This window comes from Haliaeetus albicilla, chromosome 22 (genome assembly GCF_947461875.1).
Source record: "Haliaeetus albicilla chromosome 22, bHalAlb1.1, whole genome shotgun sequence".
NCBI lineage: Eukaryota > Metazoa > Chordata > Aves > Accipitriformes > Accipitridae > Haliaeetus > Haliaeetus albicilla.
Window position 1 is genome coordinate 23,297,847 of NC_091504.1, and position 16,986 is coordinate 23,314,832.

The following is a 16,986-nucleotide window of genomic DNA, read 5'->3' on the forward strand; positions in this document are numbered from 1 at the left end:
GCAGCGGTGGCGGCAGAGAACTACAACTCCCAAGATGCCCCGCGGCGCACCGCAACCCCGTAGTTTTTTCGTCCCGCCTCGGTTCGCCGTTTCCTCCGGCGGCCGGGTCCGTCCCGGGTTAAGTAACGCCAAGGGACGGTCGGTTTAAAAAAAAAATCCCGACAACGGTAGAGCGGGAGGGAGGGGCGGTGGCTTCGCTTCCGGGTGTGGGTGTGTGTGGAGGGGGGGTGAGAGGTCGCGGCGTCATGTGACTCCAAGATGGCTGCGGGGCTGCGGCGCCCGTGAGGGAGAGCGGAGGCTGAGCGGGGCCCGGTGAGGCAGCGGGACCGGCGGTTCCCGGCCATGGCGGAGGCGTGAGGCAGCGGCGGCGGCGGTGGGAGAAGGAGGCTGCGGCGGGGCCTCCCGCAGGGCCCGGAGGTGGCGGGGGAGGGAGACGACCGGGGAGGGCCCTCGCTGCTCCATGTCGATCCCCTCCTGCGGGAAATATGATCAGCGCCCCTGACGTGGTGGCCTTCACCAGAGAAGAGGAGCTGGAGGATGAGCTGTGCAGCGAGCCGCCCCTGCCCGAGGAGTACTCGGTGCCGCTCTTCCCCTTTGCCAGCCACGGCGCCAACCCCTGGGCCAAGGTCGCCGGCTCCAAGTTCACCCGGGACTTCATCCTCATCTCCGAGTTCTCGGAGCAAGTGGGGCCCCAGCCCCTCCTGACCATCCCCGATGACGCCAAAGTGTCGGGCACTTTCGATCTCAATTATTTTTCCCTTCGGATCATGTCTGTGGATTACCAGGCTTCCTTTGTGGGTCACCCTCCCGGCTCTGCCTACCCGAAGCTGAACTTTGTGGAGGATTCCAAAGTGGTGCTGGGGGACTCGAAGGAAGGGGCCTTCGCGTACGTGCACCACTTGACTCTCTACGACCTCGAAGCCAGGGGTTTTGTGAGGCCCTTCTGCATGGCCTATATTTCTGCTGACGAGCACAAAATCATGCAGCAGTTTCAGGAACTCTCTGCAGAGTTCTCCAAAGCCTCCGAATGCCTAAAGACAGGGAACAGGAAAGCTTTTGCTAACGAACTGGAAAAGAAACTGAAAGATCTCGACTACACCAGGACTGTCCTGCACAACGAAACCGAGATACAGAAGAAAGCCAACGACAAAGGGTATTACACGACCCAAGCCATCGAGAAGGCCAACGAGCTGGCCAGTGTGGAAAAGTCTATCATTGAGCACCAAGATCTGCTGAAACAAATCAGGTCGTATCCCTACAGGAAGCTGAAGGAGTCTGACTTCCACCCCTACGAGCCGGAGTGTGCGCTGGACCAGGCCAACGCAGGCTGCGATCAGGACCTGACTACCTCCGACCTTGCTGAGCCTGGTGAAACGCACCTTTATGCCCACGTGCCCTCCTATACCCCCAAGCTTATCAAAGCAAAGTCTGCCAAATGCTTTGACAAGAAGCTGAAGACGCTGGAGGAACTCTGTGATATTTATTTTTTCACCCAAACTCTTGACCAGTTGCACCAGATCGAGAGGACTTTCAGAGGTGACGTGTGCTACCTCCTGACAGACCAGATCAGCAGGGCACTCTTAAAGCAACAAAGTGTAACTAACTTCCTCTTTGAGGATGTATCTTTTCTGGATGAAAAGCCACCTGAAAAACAGTACAGAGGCTGCCAGGGGCTCAGTCAAGATGCTGTTGACAGAAAGTGTTTGGAAGAGTCCCCCGCTCCTAAAGTGGTCATCAGCCTGGGATCCTACAAGTCCAGTGTGGAGTGTGTGCCCATCAAGATGGAGCAGGAAATCGAGGACTCCCAAGAACCCAAAATGACTGACTCCGTCACATTCGAACACCAGGAGAATCTGGACTATCTCGATGCAGATATTAAAGGCAGCATCAGTAGCGGTGAGAGCATCGAGGTTCTTGGAACGGAGAAGTCTGCGTCTGGCTTGACAAAATCAGAGAGTCAGGCCAGCTTGCCTGTCAGCCCCAGTCCCCAGGTGGGCAGGAGCAAGGTGGGCAGCCGGCGGACTGTCAGCGAGGACAGCATCGAGGTTCTCAGCACGTGTCCCTCTGAGTCGCTCATCCCAGAAGATTTCAAAGCGAGCTACCCAAGTGCCATTAACGAGGAACCTTACATGGACGATGAAGAGGGAGGCCTTCGTTTCATCCCCAAACTAAACCTGGACAATACTGACGAGCAGGAAGACGTTTCAAAACAGGAAAACTTAGTGCAGGTTGATTCTGCCTGTTGTATCGGGAAGGAGAGTCCCAACTTCCTCGAGCCTCTGCCTGACCTGGGACAGAAGCCCTGCGACGAGGACGGGGTGGTCAGGATCCCCCCGCAGCCATACCGGCAGGCCGAGCAGGGGCTGCACGGAAGCTTTGGGGGCTTCCCCTCCCACAACGGCATCTCAGGGGGGCTCCTTCCCTATGAGCTTGACTCGCGCTACCTGATGGGCAACAGGGAGGTCAGTAAAAGCAGCCTGGATGAATGCTCGGACTCCATGAGCTATATCAGCAGCGCTGCCTCCACGTGCTCTGACAGGACCCCTTCTCCCGCTCACCCCGCTTGTCAGGCAAGTGAAAGGCACAAAAAAAAGGCTGGCCAGAATGCACTGCGGTTCATCAGGCAGTACCCCTTCGCTCACCCCGCCATCTACTCCCTACTCAGCGGGAGGACCCTGATCGTGCTGGGGGAAGAGGAAGCGATAGTCAAGAAGCTTGTGACGGCGCTCTCCATCTTTGTGCCAAACTGCGGCATTTATGCCAAGCCCGTGAAGCACTGGGTCACTTCCCCTTTGCACGTTGTGGATTTCCAGAAGTGGAAGCTGATCGGGCTCCAGAGGTAAATCGAGGGTCTGTTTGCTTTATCAGTGTTGAGGTATATGATAAATACTACTTCTCCTAAGTGAGAATTTCAGAGGGGAATGGGTGTGCTGGGGAGGTCTCTGATTACCTACACAGCTGCCCTGAATTTCTGCTTATGGGATGTATCTGTGGAAGGGGGGATAGATTTGTCTGTCTCTTTATATCCAGCCTCACTTGGGAGTTAAATATTTAAAACATCTGCTGGACACTTGCTGCCTGGTTCATGCTAGTTATTTGGCCAGGAGGTTTCCCTCTGGTTTAGGTCTTCGCCTGGCAAAGCACAAAGCAAAGACACAAGTCCTGCTGGTTTCCTGGTTGGTCTGATAACAGAGTGCTTCTGGGGTCCCCTTGTATGCTCTGCTTTCCCGTGTCCTCTGCCAAAACTCTTCTGATGTTTCTAGCCAGAATTTTGTTTTTGAAATGGATGCTTTGACATGGGGAGGTTTTTTCCTTGTGGACCCTAATGAAGAGATGATGCTACTGTTGATGAGGTCGGTAGGTCAGAAATTGGAGTGCCAGCGCCTGGGGCTGTGTTGGCAAGGGTGTGCCGGCCGGGTGTTGTGGAAAAGCCAGAGACGTGGAGCCTGTGGAGCTGCTGGGCTCTCCTCGAGAGGGTGCAGATGAACAGAGACTTATTTATAACAAGCCTTAGTGCAGGAGAAAAGGTCTGCGGCGCTCAGTGGGCTGTGGTGTTGGGATTGCAGTTCAGATGCGAAGGAAGCTCCTGCTCAGGGTGAGGACCATTGTGAAAGCAAGCACCCCTTCCCCAACCCTCAATTCTGAAGTGTGGCTTCATAGTTTACATTAGCAAATAGTGATTGCTCAGCTCTCAAGATTTCAGCCCTGCCTTTGTTGCTGTTATGAAAAGGATTTTCTTTGTGTTTACCAGGATGAGTTCTGGCGCTTTGGGTGTAGGTATGACAGGGAATGGCCATTGCTGTCACCAGCGTTGAAAACGTGAGTCGGAGTGGCAGCCCATTGCTCGGAGCAGGGCTGGAATAGCTCCTGAAAGAGTGTTTCTGAGCAGCACAAAAATCAAAATACAGAAATTTGCTTTTTGGACTGCTGAGTATTCCATCGCTGAGGGTTGTGGATGATGAAATTATCCTAAGCTGTGAGTTACCCTCATTTCTGTGTTTGCGAGGCAGGATGACAGCTCTGCCCACAGCTGCTCCCAAACTTCCCTGTCTGTCGGTGAGGTTTTTAAAAGCCCTGAGTGTTTACTTGTTACTCACCGTTTGTGGTTAGATGCAATTTTTATAAACAAAAGTGTCTTTTTTTTTTTTTTTTTTTTTAAGAACTGCTTTTAACATGTGTCAGTCATTTAAACTCTTCTCCGTGGAATGTTAATTAAGTGTTGAGTTTAATGTGGGTGCTTTCAGCAAACTATTTGTGCAAGGGCTTTGGGAAGGAATTTAGAGGCTAAATCAATTATTCTGGTAAGGGTGTTGTGTCTCCTAAGGCCAGATGCTGCCTGGGCACAGGGGCAGCCCTTACCCCAGCAGCTGGGGCTCCTGGTTTGAGGCTGGGAGCTGTATCTCAACTGAGCGACTTTAACCACGCAGAATTGAGGAGCAGAAGGTAGAGTTTGCGTAGGCTTGTAATTTGCATTTAAATAACATTGATTTAGTCTTGTTGGATAATTGTTATGTTGTGAACATGCTGTGGGTTTGCACCTGAGTGAAAAATGCCCAGGCTCAGCCAAGGAATATTCTGGTTTAAGGATGGTTCCCTTTTTAAAGGAAGGGCAAAAGGTTTTGCTCCACTCAGGGCTTCGACCACCTCAGAGCTGCTCCTTCCCAAAACAGCCGTATGGGGGGAAGGTGGAGCTCTTGGCAAGGGGGTCTGATCTGGGTTTCTGGGTCCTTGTTGTCACATCCAGAAGCTAGCAGCTGCTGCAAGATTTGCTTCTGTTCACCAGAGATGTCTTATCACTGCCTCGCCGTATCGCCAAGGGAGGAAGCTGCCCTGAAGTGCGGTGATTTATGAAGTAGCACATACACACAGTGTGGATCAGTGCATGTGGGCATCCAGGAGATCGAGGTTTCTTTGGGATCTGGCAGGCTGGAGAGACTATTTGGCCACTTTCTTCTGTGCCAGACTTCATTTGCCCACAGAGGCTCTTGTACCAGCTCGTGAACTAGAGGGAAAGTACATGCGATACAGGGGCACGGACACAGTCTGCTGCTTAACTGTCTGGTCCCCTCCAGCCGTGACCTCTCTCCTTGCTGTTTCAGGATGGTGTCGCCTGCTGGGGTGAACGTGCTGCACGCCCTGAGCCGATACAGCCGGTATGTCAGCATTCTGGACGCCGACAGTAAGACTCTCCGCTGCCCGCTTTACAAAGGCACCTTGGTGTCCCGGCTGGCAGACCACCGCACGCAGATCAAACGAGGAAGCACCTACTATATGCACGTCCAAAGTATCCTCACCCAGCTGTGTTCAAAAGCCTTCCTCTTCACCTTCTGCCATCATTTGCACCTTCCCATCAGTGAAAGGGAACCGGAGGAATCCGTCGTGAATCGCAGGATGAACTTCCTGAAGCTTCAACTCGGCCTTGCCAATGAAGATATCAAAATTGTACAGTATTTAGCTGAGCTGCTGAAGCTGCAGTACATTCAGGAACCCGGCCGGGGGGTGAACCCTCTGCTCAGATTTGACTATGTTCCCAGCTTTTTGTACAAAATCTAGCCTTGCGCGGGCTGTCTGCCTGCGTACTCAGAGTCTGACAAAGCTCATCCGTGCTTGACATTGACGCTGTCTGCAGTAGCTCTCATAACATCGGGAAGGGGCGAAGAAGACAATGCGTTTGCAAGCGTCTCTGCTCCACAGAAATCGGTGTCCAAGGGACCGGATTTCTGTGTGGTTCCCTGTAGCCAAGAACGTAGATGTTCCATCACATAAAACACCGGGCACTCTGTTTTTAAATGTTAGAAGGGGCACTATTAACTTTTAAAGCGTATCATGGCAGCATCCCGGGGGATTATGGCAGGGAGAGAGAGGTGGGCTCTCTTGGGGATCAATACTTACTAGAGTGCAGCCCCCAAAACAACGCAGTGCTCCGTACACTTCTGCCAGAGCCCCAAATGCTGTTGGTCCCTTCTGTGGAGCCAGGGCGGAGACCAGAGGGGAGATGTAAAGGCCACGTGAAGTTTTTTAATCCACCAGTGTCTCACGTGAGTGTAGCTCAGAAGCTCCGTGGCAGGGTGGCAGTTCGCAGTTATCCATCTGTGCGCAGCGGTAGCGGATGGTGTGTCCCTTCCTGCATTTTTCTGAGTTTCCTGACACTTCCCAGGACAGGTTGTCCCTGGGTGGATGGGAGTGCAGTGGAGACACATGTGCTTCTCTCCAGAAAGAGTTTGCCAGTTTCCCTCAGCTTTGTTAAAATCTGGAATGTGGAAGGACTCCTTAACGCTAGCGAGCACCGAGGTGCCCGCTGCTGTGAATGTAGAGCACTGTGCCTTTTTAATTTGTCATGTCCTGTTTGCTGAGCGACCTCCAACAAGGGTGGGAGGGAGACCGGGAATCCTCAAAGCGTGTGACATCAAGGGTGGCCTTTTAAGGAGAGAGGGGAACTGAGGGGTGGGGGCTCATTTTTAGGTGCTTTTTGTGATGGGGAAACGAACAGTGCAATTCAGCTGAAGCTACGCTGTGAGACAGCAGGCTGTTAGAGCAGGCTGCCTGGCTGGTGAGATACTAGTGCTCAGGAGAGATTGGGGATGAATGTACTGGATTCGACGTTGTATCTGTAAAAGTTTTGGGTTTGTTTGTTGGTTTTTTTTTTTTTTTTTTGTTGGGGAGCTGACTTTTGTCCTTTATGGTAAAGCAGGGTCAGCGTCACTGCATGCTGCTTCTGGCTGAGCCTTTGTCGTGTCTCGACTACCTCTCCCAGGGTGCTCCTGGGTAGCTCTGGACGGGGCAGAACTGCCGCTCTCTGAGCCTGGATGCTGGGGACTTGCCTTTCAAAGCTTCTACACCGCTGCCTGTGCCGTAAAGGTTGTGCCACTGGCATGGTGACGCTCCCAGATTGTTCCTGACAGTGTGGAAAGCTTTGTACCCGAGCACAGTGCTTCCCTCTGGAGTCCCATAGGAGATGCTGCTCCTTGGCCACTGGTCCTGGGCTGTGGTCTGCTCTGCCCAGTGCTATGTGGCGGTAGCAGCCCCCATGGTACTTCTAAGCAAGAAAAGCCTTGCTAGGAAATATCCTTGGTTTTATTTCTTTTTAGCATTCTTCTGATTGTGGGGTGAGAACAGCTGAGATTGTACAAAATGAGCTGATGTGTTGTTTGGTTTGGGTTTTGTTTTGGTTTTTTTTTTTTTAAACCTCTGTTTATTGTGATGATGTGAGGCAGTGCTGGAGATGAATGTAATGTTCCTTTTGTGCCTGGGGAAGTTTCTGTGTATGGTCTGGCATTTGTCAGCGTGGCTTAGACCCCACTGAAACTTGCTGCGAGAAACGCACTGCTCTGAAACCTGTGTCCTGAAGGCAAGGAGGCTCCTTGGGGACGCTGTCGTCTGGCACCAGCACCTGCACTTCGGTACTGCTGCTGCCTCTTTCTCTCCTCTGGAAAGGGCTCTCTGGGGTAGTGCGGGAGATATAAACCAGCTGGGCAGGAAGGCTATTTTAAATGTTAGTGTTGTTTCTGGTGGCTTACAGTGAGGTCAGCTCAGCCGGGCAAGCTGAGCTCGTGGTAGTCTCCAGAGGGATTTCCAAGGTCAGGGGTTGCTTGTGATGGTGTTTTTAGGTCGCATTTGGGAAGCAGTGTGGTGTCACATTTGCTGAAGGTGAGCAGTGTGCCTGTGTGCGGGGCTGCACGCCTTTAAAACATATTTAAAGGCCTTTTCCTTTCCTAACTGCGCCCTCCTGTTGCATGTGAACTGGGTCTGCTGGTGAAAGACTTCCATGTCCATGGAAAATGCCTGCTTTCTGAAGTGACTTCAGGTGTCCCCTTGTCGACTGGAGTGCACCCGAACGGCTTCCACACTAAAGCTGAGGCGAGATTCCCTGGGGGAAAAGGCATCTCAGTGAGTAATGCAGGTGACATCGGGCAGTGGAAAAGCTCCCTGCGTCCTGCCTGACCCGCAGCTCTGGAGAAGCGCTCAGCACGGGAGCTTGTTTCCTGTTGGAAAATGACCTGATGCTGTTCGGGTTTGAGGAGGGAGGGACAAACTTTTTTCCTGCTGACTCACTCACATCTTCCTCCAGGCTGACAGCGCAGAGCAGCGGAGCAGGATCGATGATTAGTGTTGGCTGATCTCTTAGTCACAGTGGTCTTGACCTGTGTTCAGCTGCACTCATAAATTGATAAATAACTCCTCCTTGCTCCTTCTATCAAACCTGTAGTATCTGATATTCAAGGCTGTGTTGAGCAATACTTGCACTACCACCTGTCTGACCTGCTTCATCTCTCTGCCACAAAGCAGCTCTGATTTGGGACGATGTCCTGGGGGCTTTGCTGGGACGTCTCCCATTTCAAAACAGGAGCTCCGTGCTATCCGTAACTCAGCTCTTTAAGCAGGAGCTGTGGGGAAACACACCTTGGAGTGCTTGTCCTCCTAAAGCTGGCTTGTGGTGGGGTAACCTCTGAGCTTGGACTCCAGGAAAGGGGGAATTACCTCAGGCTCTGGCACCTCGGTGCAGTGGGAGCCCAGCCTGCCCTCGCTGCTTGTGGTGCCCATAATGGTGGCAGAAATTGGGGGGGAGTCTGAGTGCAGCTGGTGGTTTGGGAGCTGAATTCCTCTTTGCTCAGTAATTTCTCTGTCTGACCTTCTACTCCTGTACAGTAAAGATCCCTATATTGGCACTTTAAGACTTTTTCCTCATCTTCGCTGTGTTACCTCACTGGTTTCTGATATTAGCAGACTTATAACAAGTTACGATCTTCGCACTAACAGCTCCCGCAATGAATCTTGGCATGTGTGTTCCTCGGCTTACACCGCACCGCCCGAGCGCCGCGTGCTGCCGTCCAGCCATCCTTCCACCACGAGCAGGGCAGGTTCCTCGCAGCCGCAGTGCAATACTCACCAGCCCTCCCGCACCGAACCTCCAGCCGCCAGAACCAGCGGTGCCGTGCATGACTGTCGCCTGCTTCCGTGAGTGCTGCCAGCATGCCCCCGCCTCCCGCACGGCCAGCTCTGGCTCCCTCCTCTCTCTGCTGGCTGTCAGGGAGAGGAGGCTTTAAGCCTGACAGAGAATTCATCAGAGCAAAAGCCTCCCCTGGCCGTCTGCTGCCTGGTCGGGAGGACAAAGCTCCCTTTTCTTACTCCTCCGCTTCCCTGCCTTGAGAGACTCTGCCTGCCAGCCCCTGCTCTACTCTACACTAGCCCACTGCTTTCAGATCCCACCCCGAGGAGGGTCAGCCATAGGAGTAGGCGATATTAACCCTACACAGGTTTCATTTCTCAGAGAATAGTGCTCGGATTTACTTTCATCCAGTAGCAATCACTTCTAAGCAGCTCCAAAGCTGTCTTGCCTTGACTAGGGAAGTACTGCCTATACTCTAGCAATATTCACCATTTTGTAAGGGGTGGGAGAGGGGCTTGAGGGGTGAGAGCTTTTTATTGAGTGGGGGGGGGCCTGAGCCCCCAGTCTGGTGGTGGGTGACAGCCCACACTGTGGATTCAGCATCTCAGAGAGCTGGGCAGGACCCGGGGCTTGTCGCAGCACTTCGAAAAGGCTCCTGTAATAAGGTACGATGGGAAACTTAGCGAGCTGCCCAGGCTAAAGGAGAGTGCCTGCTCCGCACGGTGCCCCACTAGCACAATGTCAGAGCAACAGACTGTACCCCGATATTGGAGGGGTCACAAATCCACTGCACGCTGGTCCCCGAGATGCGTTTTAACTGGAAGGCAGAAACACAGGGTACCCGGTCCCGCTGGCTGCCTCGCTGCCGGCACGGGGATGGGGCTGGGCTAAGAGCTGCCTCTGAGGGCTGCAAGGAGGCTGTGATGAATTCTCATCTTATTTTAAAGCACTGTATCCTATTACTGCATGTTGAGTTACGTGTGTGTGCCTGTGCGTGCCGAATGCTTGCATCGGTAGTTAGAGCGAGTGTGACCGGGAGAAATCCAAGAAGCATGTCTTAGTGTCGTGCTGTAAGTGTTACTGCACAAGAGTTTAACAGATGTTAACACCAAATGACTAGTCTGAGAAATGTACTTTTAAAAAAAAAATTATTTATTTGGGTTCAGATATTTTTGAAATACAAAAAAAAAAAATTGGTTGTATTTTTTAAAGCTTATAATTCTTGTCATACATTGTGGTTAAATTCTTAATTTTACCGTGCTTATTAAAAAATGGTTCTACCTAAGCTTTGTGCTCAGAGGTCTGAGAAAATACCAGAGACGCTGGCTAGGATGGGATGGTGATCCTGGGAGGGCAGTTAAGGACAAGGCTTGGCCTTGTCAAAGCCTGCAGAGGCTAGAAGGCAGCGGGCTTGTGCACACGAAGGGAAATCCTCGAGGCTGAAACCAGGGAGGCTTTTAGCGGCTGTGAAGCCTCTTGTGCAGCCAAGCACAGCGTGCCTGGCTGCGGCAGGGGGTGGCTCCTGCTGAGGTGGACCCCCCTCCATGTCCCTCCCGATCCTGTGGGCAGGGGTATCCGGGTGAACGCAGGCAGGGCTGCCTAAACCTCATCTGCCACTCCCACAGCCAGGGAGAGCGGGATCGAACGAGGCTGAGGGTTGTTACCTGGTGCTCGGTGAAAGGGCTGGTTTCCCCATGGGGGTGGGGGGGGCTGTGCTCAGGGGGGTCCTGCGCCCCAAACGGGAGGGGAGAGATGAGCAAAAGCTGAATGAGAAACTGATGCTGCACTGCAGCCAGTGCCAGCAGGGAGGTGCTGGGACAAGGTACTGGGGTGTTGGTCTTGGGCTGGGGGTGCGAGTGTGCCACGATCCCAGGTACCTCTGCAGCTCCGGGAGTGCGCATGGGTGCTTCCCTTACAGGACGGGCAGCCCTGGGAGTGGGAAGGCCGCTGCGAAGGCCTCCACCTCTTCCTTCAGTGCTTTCAGCTCCCTCTGGTATTTCTCCTCCTCTAGTTTCTCCTTGAATTCCTTCAGCGTGGCCTTGGGGCTCATGTCTTTCTGCACGCGCAGTGTCAGCTCGATCCCTGCCAGGATGGCAGATGCCTCAGTCAGTCCTCACAGCTGCAACACCTCAGCCTGTGCCCGCACCCCACAGCTCTCCCAGCCCTGCCGCAGGGAACCTGCGAGGCTGGGCTGCTGGCTTAGCCCTGCACCACCCCACAGCAGCGCTGGGGCTGCTCCCCGAGATGTGGGAGGGACTTGCTGACCCAGGAAACCAGTGTAAGATCCTTGGGGACAACTGGAACTAGACTGGGAAAAGTGCAGGCTTTCAGCCTGCTGCTAATGCAGTGGGGAGGGTTTGGCCGGTCCCAGCTGTGGCCAGATGTCCTCTCCCACATCCAGATGTGCAAGTGGGAGAGTTACTCCTCGCTTGTGTATGTGCTCCCTCGCCAGCTGCTGGGGAAGCCACCTGGCTTGTGCCTCCTGTCCTGGAGGAGCTGCCCTGGCCCCAGGTTAGTGCCGGAGCTGAGACTCGGCCCCAGGCATGCCCGCCCCAGCCTCACCTCTGTGGATGTACTGAGCCACCACGCGGAAATTGTCCTGCCGGAAGCCTCGGGAGGTGAGAGCCGGCGTGCCGAACCGCAGGCCGCTGGGGCGCAGGGCGCTGACGTCACCTGCACCAGAACAAGTCACGCATGACCAAATCGGGTACCGAAACTGCTGTGCATGGCAACTTGGTGTGGTTCCCAGTGCCCGGGATGGGCCGGGAGCTGGGAACCCTGCAGGAAGCTCTGCACAGGCTATGGGAGATCCGCAGCGTGCGGGGCAGGACATGGCAGAGCTTGTGGGATCCCTCACCGGGGCACGTGTTCTTGTTGCAGGCAATGGAGCAGATCTCCAGCACCCGCTCGGCCCGGCTGCCGTCAGTGCCTTTGCTGCGCAGGTCCAGGAGAATCAAGTGGTTGTCGGAGCCCCCTGCAAAGAGAGGGATTTGTTGGGGGACATGGGATCAGGGTAAACACCGCTCCCATGTGAAACTTCAGCAAAAAAAGGTTTTGGACTGCAGTGGGGCCTGTTCCTGGTTTTGGGGGCAGAAGGGGACCTGCCCTTCGGAGGGGGGGCTGCTGCTTCAAAATAGTTTTGCGGATGTCCTGAGGAGTTGTGATGGCAGAGCCCTGCCCATCATGTCTGCACCACCCTCATGGCCTGGCTTGGGGCCCGGGCTACGCAGAGGGGTCAGCCCCATCCTGTGGCCGAGACCTGTCCTCACCCGTGACGATGTCGTAGCCCAGCTCCATCAGCGCTGCTGAGAGCACCTTGCAGTTCGCGACCACCTGCTGCTGGTAGGCCTTGAACTCGGGCGTCGTGGCCTGCCGCAGCGCCACGGCGATCCCTGCGGAGGAAGGCAGACCATGGTGAGTTTTGGGGGGCTCCCACTGGGAGAGCTGGCAGGGATGCATGGCACCGCCGGCAGAAGTCACCCTGGGAGCTGGGCAAACTGACGGACAGTCCCTTCCCCTAGCCAGGCTGGCAGCATCGCTATGAGCCAAAAGGCAGGATGGGAAAAGCCTGGTTGCTTCTTGGGCAATGCTGGATTAAGCCGGCTGCTCCTTGCTGCAGCATCTCCAGGCTGTGAGTCCCTTGCAGCAGCTGGAGCCCCCCGCCCTGCTGCTGGGGGTCAGAGCCCAGCCAGGACATCTCTGCTGGCTCCCTTTGCCTTCCTGGAGCTGGTGGCCAGCCTGGGTGCGTACCTGCAATGGCGTGGTTGTGCGGGCCTCCCTGCAGCCCAGGGAAGACCGCCTGGTTGATGAGGCTCTCCAGGTTGTAGAGTGTTTCCTTGCCCGTCTTGGGGTCCACACTGCGGGTGCCTGTGGGAGGGGAGGGCAGGGTTACTCACAAGGCAGCACGGCCACCCTTCTCCCATGAGCTGCTTTCACCCTGTCGCTACTCAGAGAAGGGATGGTTGTTGTTCTTTTTCAAATCTGGGCCACACTTGGCCCTGGGAAACTCCCCAGACTCTCCCGGGAGGCCCCGGACCTTCCTGCCCTCCCTCCTTCCCAGCTAGAGCAGGAAGGAGCTTTAACTTGCAGTCCCCCGGCCTGGGGGAGCATTTCTCCTGGCTCCCCAGCCAGGTCAGGCACCTTTGCGGTAGAAGATCATGCCGGCCCTGCAGCCCCGCAAGGTCTTATGGGTGGTGGTGGAGACAACATCGCAGTGGTCGAAGGGGGAGGGCACCACGCCGGCAGCCACCAGCCCGCTGATGTGGGCCATGTCGGCCATGAGATAAGCACCGTTAGCATCAGCGATCTTTCGCATGCGGGCATAGTCCAGGTTGCGCGAGTAGCAGCTGACACCTGCAGGGAGATAGGACGTGTTGGGGACAGGAGCAGATGCGCAAGGACCTTGGGACAGACCCAGGTCCAGCCCTACGATGGGGACAGCCCAGCTGGGGACAGCACACAAGCTTTTGCCAGTGTGGATGTATTTGAGGTCTCCTCCCGGCATTGCAGCATCCGTGGATACCCACAGGCTTACCGGGGCACTACTCGCTTCGGGGAGCCACCTCCACCCAGGGTGTGTCACCAGGGAGGTCGGTAAGAGTTTGATCCTTACCTGCTATGATCAGCTTGGGGTGGAAGAGGCGGGCGTTCTCCTCCAGCCGGTCGTAGTCGATGTAACCGGTCTTGGGGTTGACCTGGGAGAGAAAGAGGAGGGATCAGCCACCTTGGTATGGGTGAAGATCAGCTGCAGGGTCATCCTGCAGGAGGGGGTGCTGGGAGCCTGACGCCCATACTGTTAAGAGGCACTAACACTTATGACAACCGCATCCTGGCTCCGGCTGGAGCAGCTGTCTTTACCTTGTAGGGCATGGACTCGAAGAAGACAGAGGTGGCAGAGATCTTCTTCTTGTCCGTCATGAACCCATGGGTGAGGTGGCCCCCATCGGGCAGGTCCAGGCCCATGATCCTGCCGTGGGGCTCCACCAGGGCCGTGTACACCGCAAAGTTTGCAGGTGACCCTGCAGCAAGAGCACACCGGGCCCGTTACGGGTGCTGGGATGCGCGGAGGCTGGTGCAGCTGGCCTGGCTCTCCTGAGCACCCCATTACCTGAGTAGGGCTGGACGTTGACACCCCACTTCTGGGGGTCGAGCTGGTACGCCTGCAGGGCTCGCTTCTGGCACAGCCTTTCCAGCTCGTCTACAAACTCCGTCCCGCCATAGTACCTGCCGGTAAAGGACGGGGCAGGGGTTAAAACCAAACTCATTACTTAGAACCTGTGACCAAGCTGGGGAGAAACCAGGGTGATGCCGCATTTCCAGCAGCCACTGGGACAGCAGCTGCAGCAGATGTGACATTGCTGAGATTGTCCCATCCATGGCCATGGACAGAAGCTGAGAGAGTCAGATTCTGCCCTGGAGGAGCTTGGCTGCCAGCACAAGGACATTGCTTCTTTCCCAGAGGTGAGGTCTGGCAGCGTGGTTCCTCTCCCTCCCTGTGAGGTTTTGGGTTGGGCGGGACGGAGCCCGAGCCCCTACCTCTGTCCTGGGTAACCCTCAGAGTATTTGTTGTTCAGGCAGGATCCCAGGGCCTCCAGGACTGCTCGGCTTGCAAAGTTCTCCGATGCAATTAACTCCAGCCCCAGCGTTTGCCGCTGCTTCTCCTTCTTGATGATGCTGTGCACCTTTGGGAGAGGAGAGAAACAGCTTCACCCATGCCAGCTCTGCATGGAGATGTGGAGGCTCCACCATAGGGGATGCACCCTTGGAGGGGACAGGGCAATGGAGAGGAGCCTGGAAAGGTGCTGGAGAAGGGAGATGAGATCCCTTCTTGGTTCAGCTGATCCCAAACAGTTCATGTGTCTGGTCAAGGCCATGTTTTGGGTTTCTACCTGTCAGGAAGCTGCCAGATAATTCAGCTGTCATTTAGGCTATCGAGTCAAGGGCAACTGCCACATGGCCTGGTGGGCCAGCTGCTCTGGTGTGGACATTAGAGTTTTGAGCAGAGGGGTATGAGCAATAGATGTGAAGTTATGGCCATGTTATCTGTAGATGGTTGGAGGATGCCCTCCCTCTCCTCTCACTGCAGGCAGAGCGGGCACAGAGGATGGATGGGTCCCACTATCTCAGCCTTGGATTGTCTCCCCGCCAGATGGGCTTGAGGAGGTCAGCATCCCCATGGCTGTCCGGGAGATGAACAAAGCAGCTGCTGGGTTGGGGCCAGGAAGGGGCTCTCACCTCTGGGTCATTGGTGTCGAGTGGCTCCATTACCATCCTGTTATGGGAGGCCCAGAGCTCCGCGCTGGGGAGGCCCCTGTCTCCCTGCGTTGAGTTTGCCATCATCCTGCTCGGTCCAAGGTCACCTGCTGGCAGAGAGGTGAGTTTGTGAGATGGCAGTGGGGCTGGGTACTTCGGCACTGTGTCCTGCCTGCTCCCATCCCACATCTTCCCCGGAAATACAGAAGGACCAGCCATGGGCTGCGGCCCACTGGCTAAGGAAAACACAGACAACTGTCAGGTTTCCCCACTGATTTAAGATCAGTTCATTCATTATAGTGCTTTGATAATTTCTGATACTCTCCCATCACCGCCCTACCTGGGGGTCCCCCCGCCCCCGTCTCTGCAGTGCCTTGTCAGACACCTGGGGACATGATGAACCTGCATGTGGACCAAACCTTATCAGCAACACAAGCAATGCCTTTCCCTCTCGCTCCTGTATATCTGTGATTCTTAGGACTTCTAGGAAATGCTAGCAAATGCCCTCATGTACAGAAGGGTGTCTTATTAAAACTGCTGTTTAATTTCAAGGGCAGTGAAATGCTCATACCCACAGATCTCAATTTTAATGTGCGTTGCATTCCCCAGCATGCCTAAACCTCTTGGCTACTTTCCCTTGTGCATAGCTGTGAGGGCAAACCCCCAGCAGGTTGGAGTCCTGCCCCAAATGCTAACTGAAGCAAGCATGGCTTGTGGAGCTGGGACCTGAGAGGCAGCAGCTTTGCCTCAGCTTGACTCCGTGGCATGTGGGATGCCCAGCCCTGGCAGCAGCCCTCCAGCCCCACCGGGTTCCACGGCTGCTAGCATTATAATGCAGAACACAAGCTCCGCGGCAGGCATGACAGTCCAGCTTCTGCCTCGGCTGAAAACAATGCATCTTTTTACTCATTAACCTTGCAAGGCCAGCAAAGGGCCGTGAGCAGGTTATTAAGCAGTTGCTCTTAGTTTGCTTGTGCCAAGCTGCTGAAGCCCATTCAGTGTGGGCCTCCTCCCTATCCATGAGCCTGGCAGGGAGGGAATCCTCACTGTCAGAAAAGCTGGATTGGGATAGGGAAAGGGCTGCAAGGGAAAGGGCAGGGTGTAGCGCTCTGGCTTTGAAGGGGACAGCTGGGTCCAGCGTGTCCCCCCAGGGCAGGTCGCGGCAGTACTTGCACCCAGCAATTTTAGCAAACCTGCAGAAGGCTCCGGGGGGACAAAGCTCCCTGTTCCCCACCCAGGATGAGACCCCCATTTCCACCCTCGTGGCAGTTCATCTGCTGCAGGGGCAAACCCCCACCCTGAGGCTCCATCCCCGCCTGGCCCTGCACATCCCCCCGCCCCCGTATCCCGGTTCCATCACCTCCCACATCCTTGACAGGCTCCTGGTGACGCGATCCCCCTGCCCTAGACACCGGCAGTGGGGGGACGCCGCTGCCTGCCCGGATCTCACCCCACAGCGGTCTGCCCTGCTCCTGCTCTGCCCTCTCTGCCCCGCACGCCCGGTCCTGGTCCCGTTCCCTACCCGCCCGCAGCGCCGCACCGAAGTCCAGTCCGGTCCTGGTCCCGATCCCGGTCCCGCTCCGCCACCGCGCGGGAACTCGCGCGCCTAGCCTAGACCACTCAGGCACGCCTCTCCGCGCCTCGGCCAATCAGCGCCTCGTTTCGCACCGGTAGGCCGATGGCGGGGAAAAACGCTCCAGAAGTGTATGGGCCAATCAGAGCCGAGCTCTTCCTCCTCCCCGCGTCCTATTGGTCCCCTCCGAGGCGGGTCTGGCGGTACAGCCAGCACGTGGCGGTGGGGGTGCGGGTGACCTTGGCCCGGGCAGGTGGGAGCTCTTCTGCCGTCA

General features: G+C 55.5%; 2 protein-coding genes across 4 annotated transcripts; one reads left to right on the forward strand and one right to left on the reverse strand.

Moving 5' to 3' along the window:
* Positions 1–212: 212 nt before the first annotated feature.
* Positions 213–10,172, forward strand: SMCR8 (SMCR8-C9orf72 complex subunit). 2 transcript variants are annotated; one of them, XM_069810429.1, is made up of 3 exons: positions 213–2,839; positions 3,752–3,819; positions 5,100–5,223. In XM_069810429.1, exons 1-2 carry the CDS (start codon positions 486–488, stop codon positions 3,813–3,815), a joined length of 2,418 nt encoding a protein of 805 aa, XP_069666530.1. In that variant the 5' UTR covers positions 213–485; the 3' UTR covers positions 3,816–3,819; positions 5,100–5,223. The 2 variants fall into 2 exon arrangements, with proteins under 2 accessions (XP_069666530.1, XP_009928272.2); XM_009929970.2 differs by lacking the exon at positions 3,752–3,819 and having other exon boundaries at positions 218–2,839; positions 5,100–10,172.
* SHMT1 (serine hydroxymethyltransferase 1) lies at positions 10,026–16,786 on the reverse strand. Of its 2 annotated transcripts, none has more exons than XM_069810431.1 (12): positions 16,662–16,786; positions 15,122–15,246; positions 14,423–14,568; positions 13,995–14,110; positions 13,745–13,905; positions 13,500–13,581; positions 13,028–13,240; positions 12,638–12,754; positions 12,157–12,279; positions 11,745–11,861; positions 11,450–11,560; positions 10,026–10,969 (listed from the first exon to the last, which is right to left on the reverse strand). In XM_069810431.1, the coding sequence occupies exons 2-12, from the start codon at positions 15,224–15,226 to the stop codon at positions 10,800–10,802; spliced, it is 1,461 nt and encodes a 486-aa protein (XP_069666532.1). In that variant the 5' UTR covers positions 15,227–15,246; positions 16,662–16,786; the 3' UTR covers positions 10,026–10,799. The 2 variants fall into 2 exon arrangements, with proteins under 2 accessions (XP_069666532.1, XP_069666533.1); XM_069810432.1 differs by lacking the exon at positions 16,662–16,786 and adding an exon at positions 16,500–16,575.
* Positions 16,787–16,986: the final 200 nt, after the last annotated feature.

Bases quoted from the DNA above. Each gene is read 5' to 3' on its own strand.
- SMCR8 (XM_009929970.2), top strand. From the start codon at position 486: ATGATCAGCGCCCCTGACGTGGTGGCCTTCACCAGAGAAGAGGAGCTG. The intron at 2,840-5,099 runs GTAAATCGAGGG...TTGCTGTTTCAG, and splicing joins AAGCTGATCGGGCTCCAGAG to GATGGTGTCGCCTGCTGGGG.
- SHMT1 (XM_069810431.1), bottom strand. From the start codon at position 15,226: ATGATGGCAAACTCAACGCAGGGAGACAGGGGCCTCCCCAGCGCGGAG. The intron at 14,111-14,422 runs GTAGGGGCTCGG...CTTTACCGGCAG, and splicing joins GAGGGTTACCCAGGACAGAG to GTACTATGGCGGGACGGAGT. The intron at 11,862-12,156 runs GTGAGGACAGGT...CTCTCTTTGCAG, and splicing joins GGGCTACGACATCGTCACGG to GGGGCTCCGACAACCACTTG.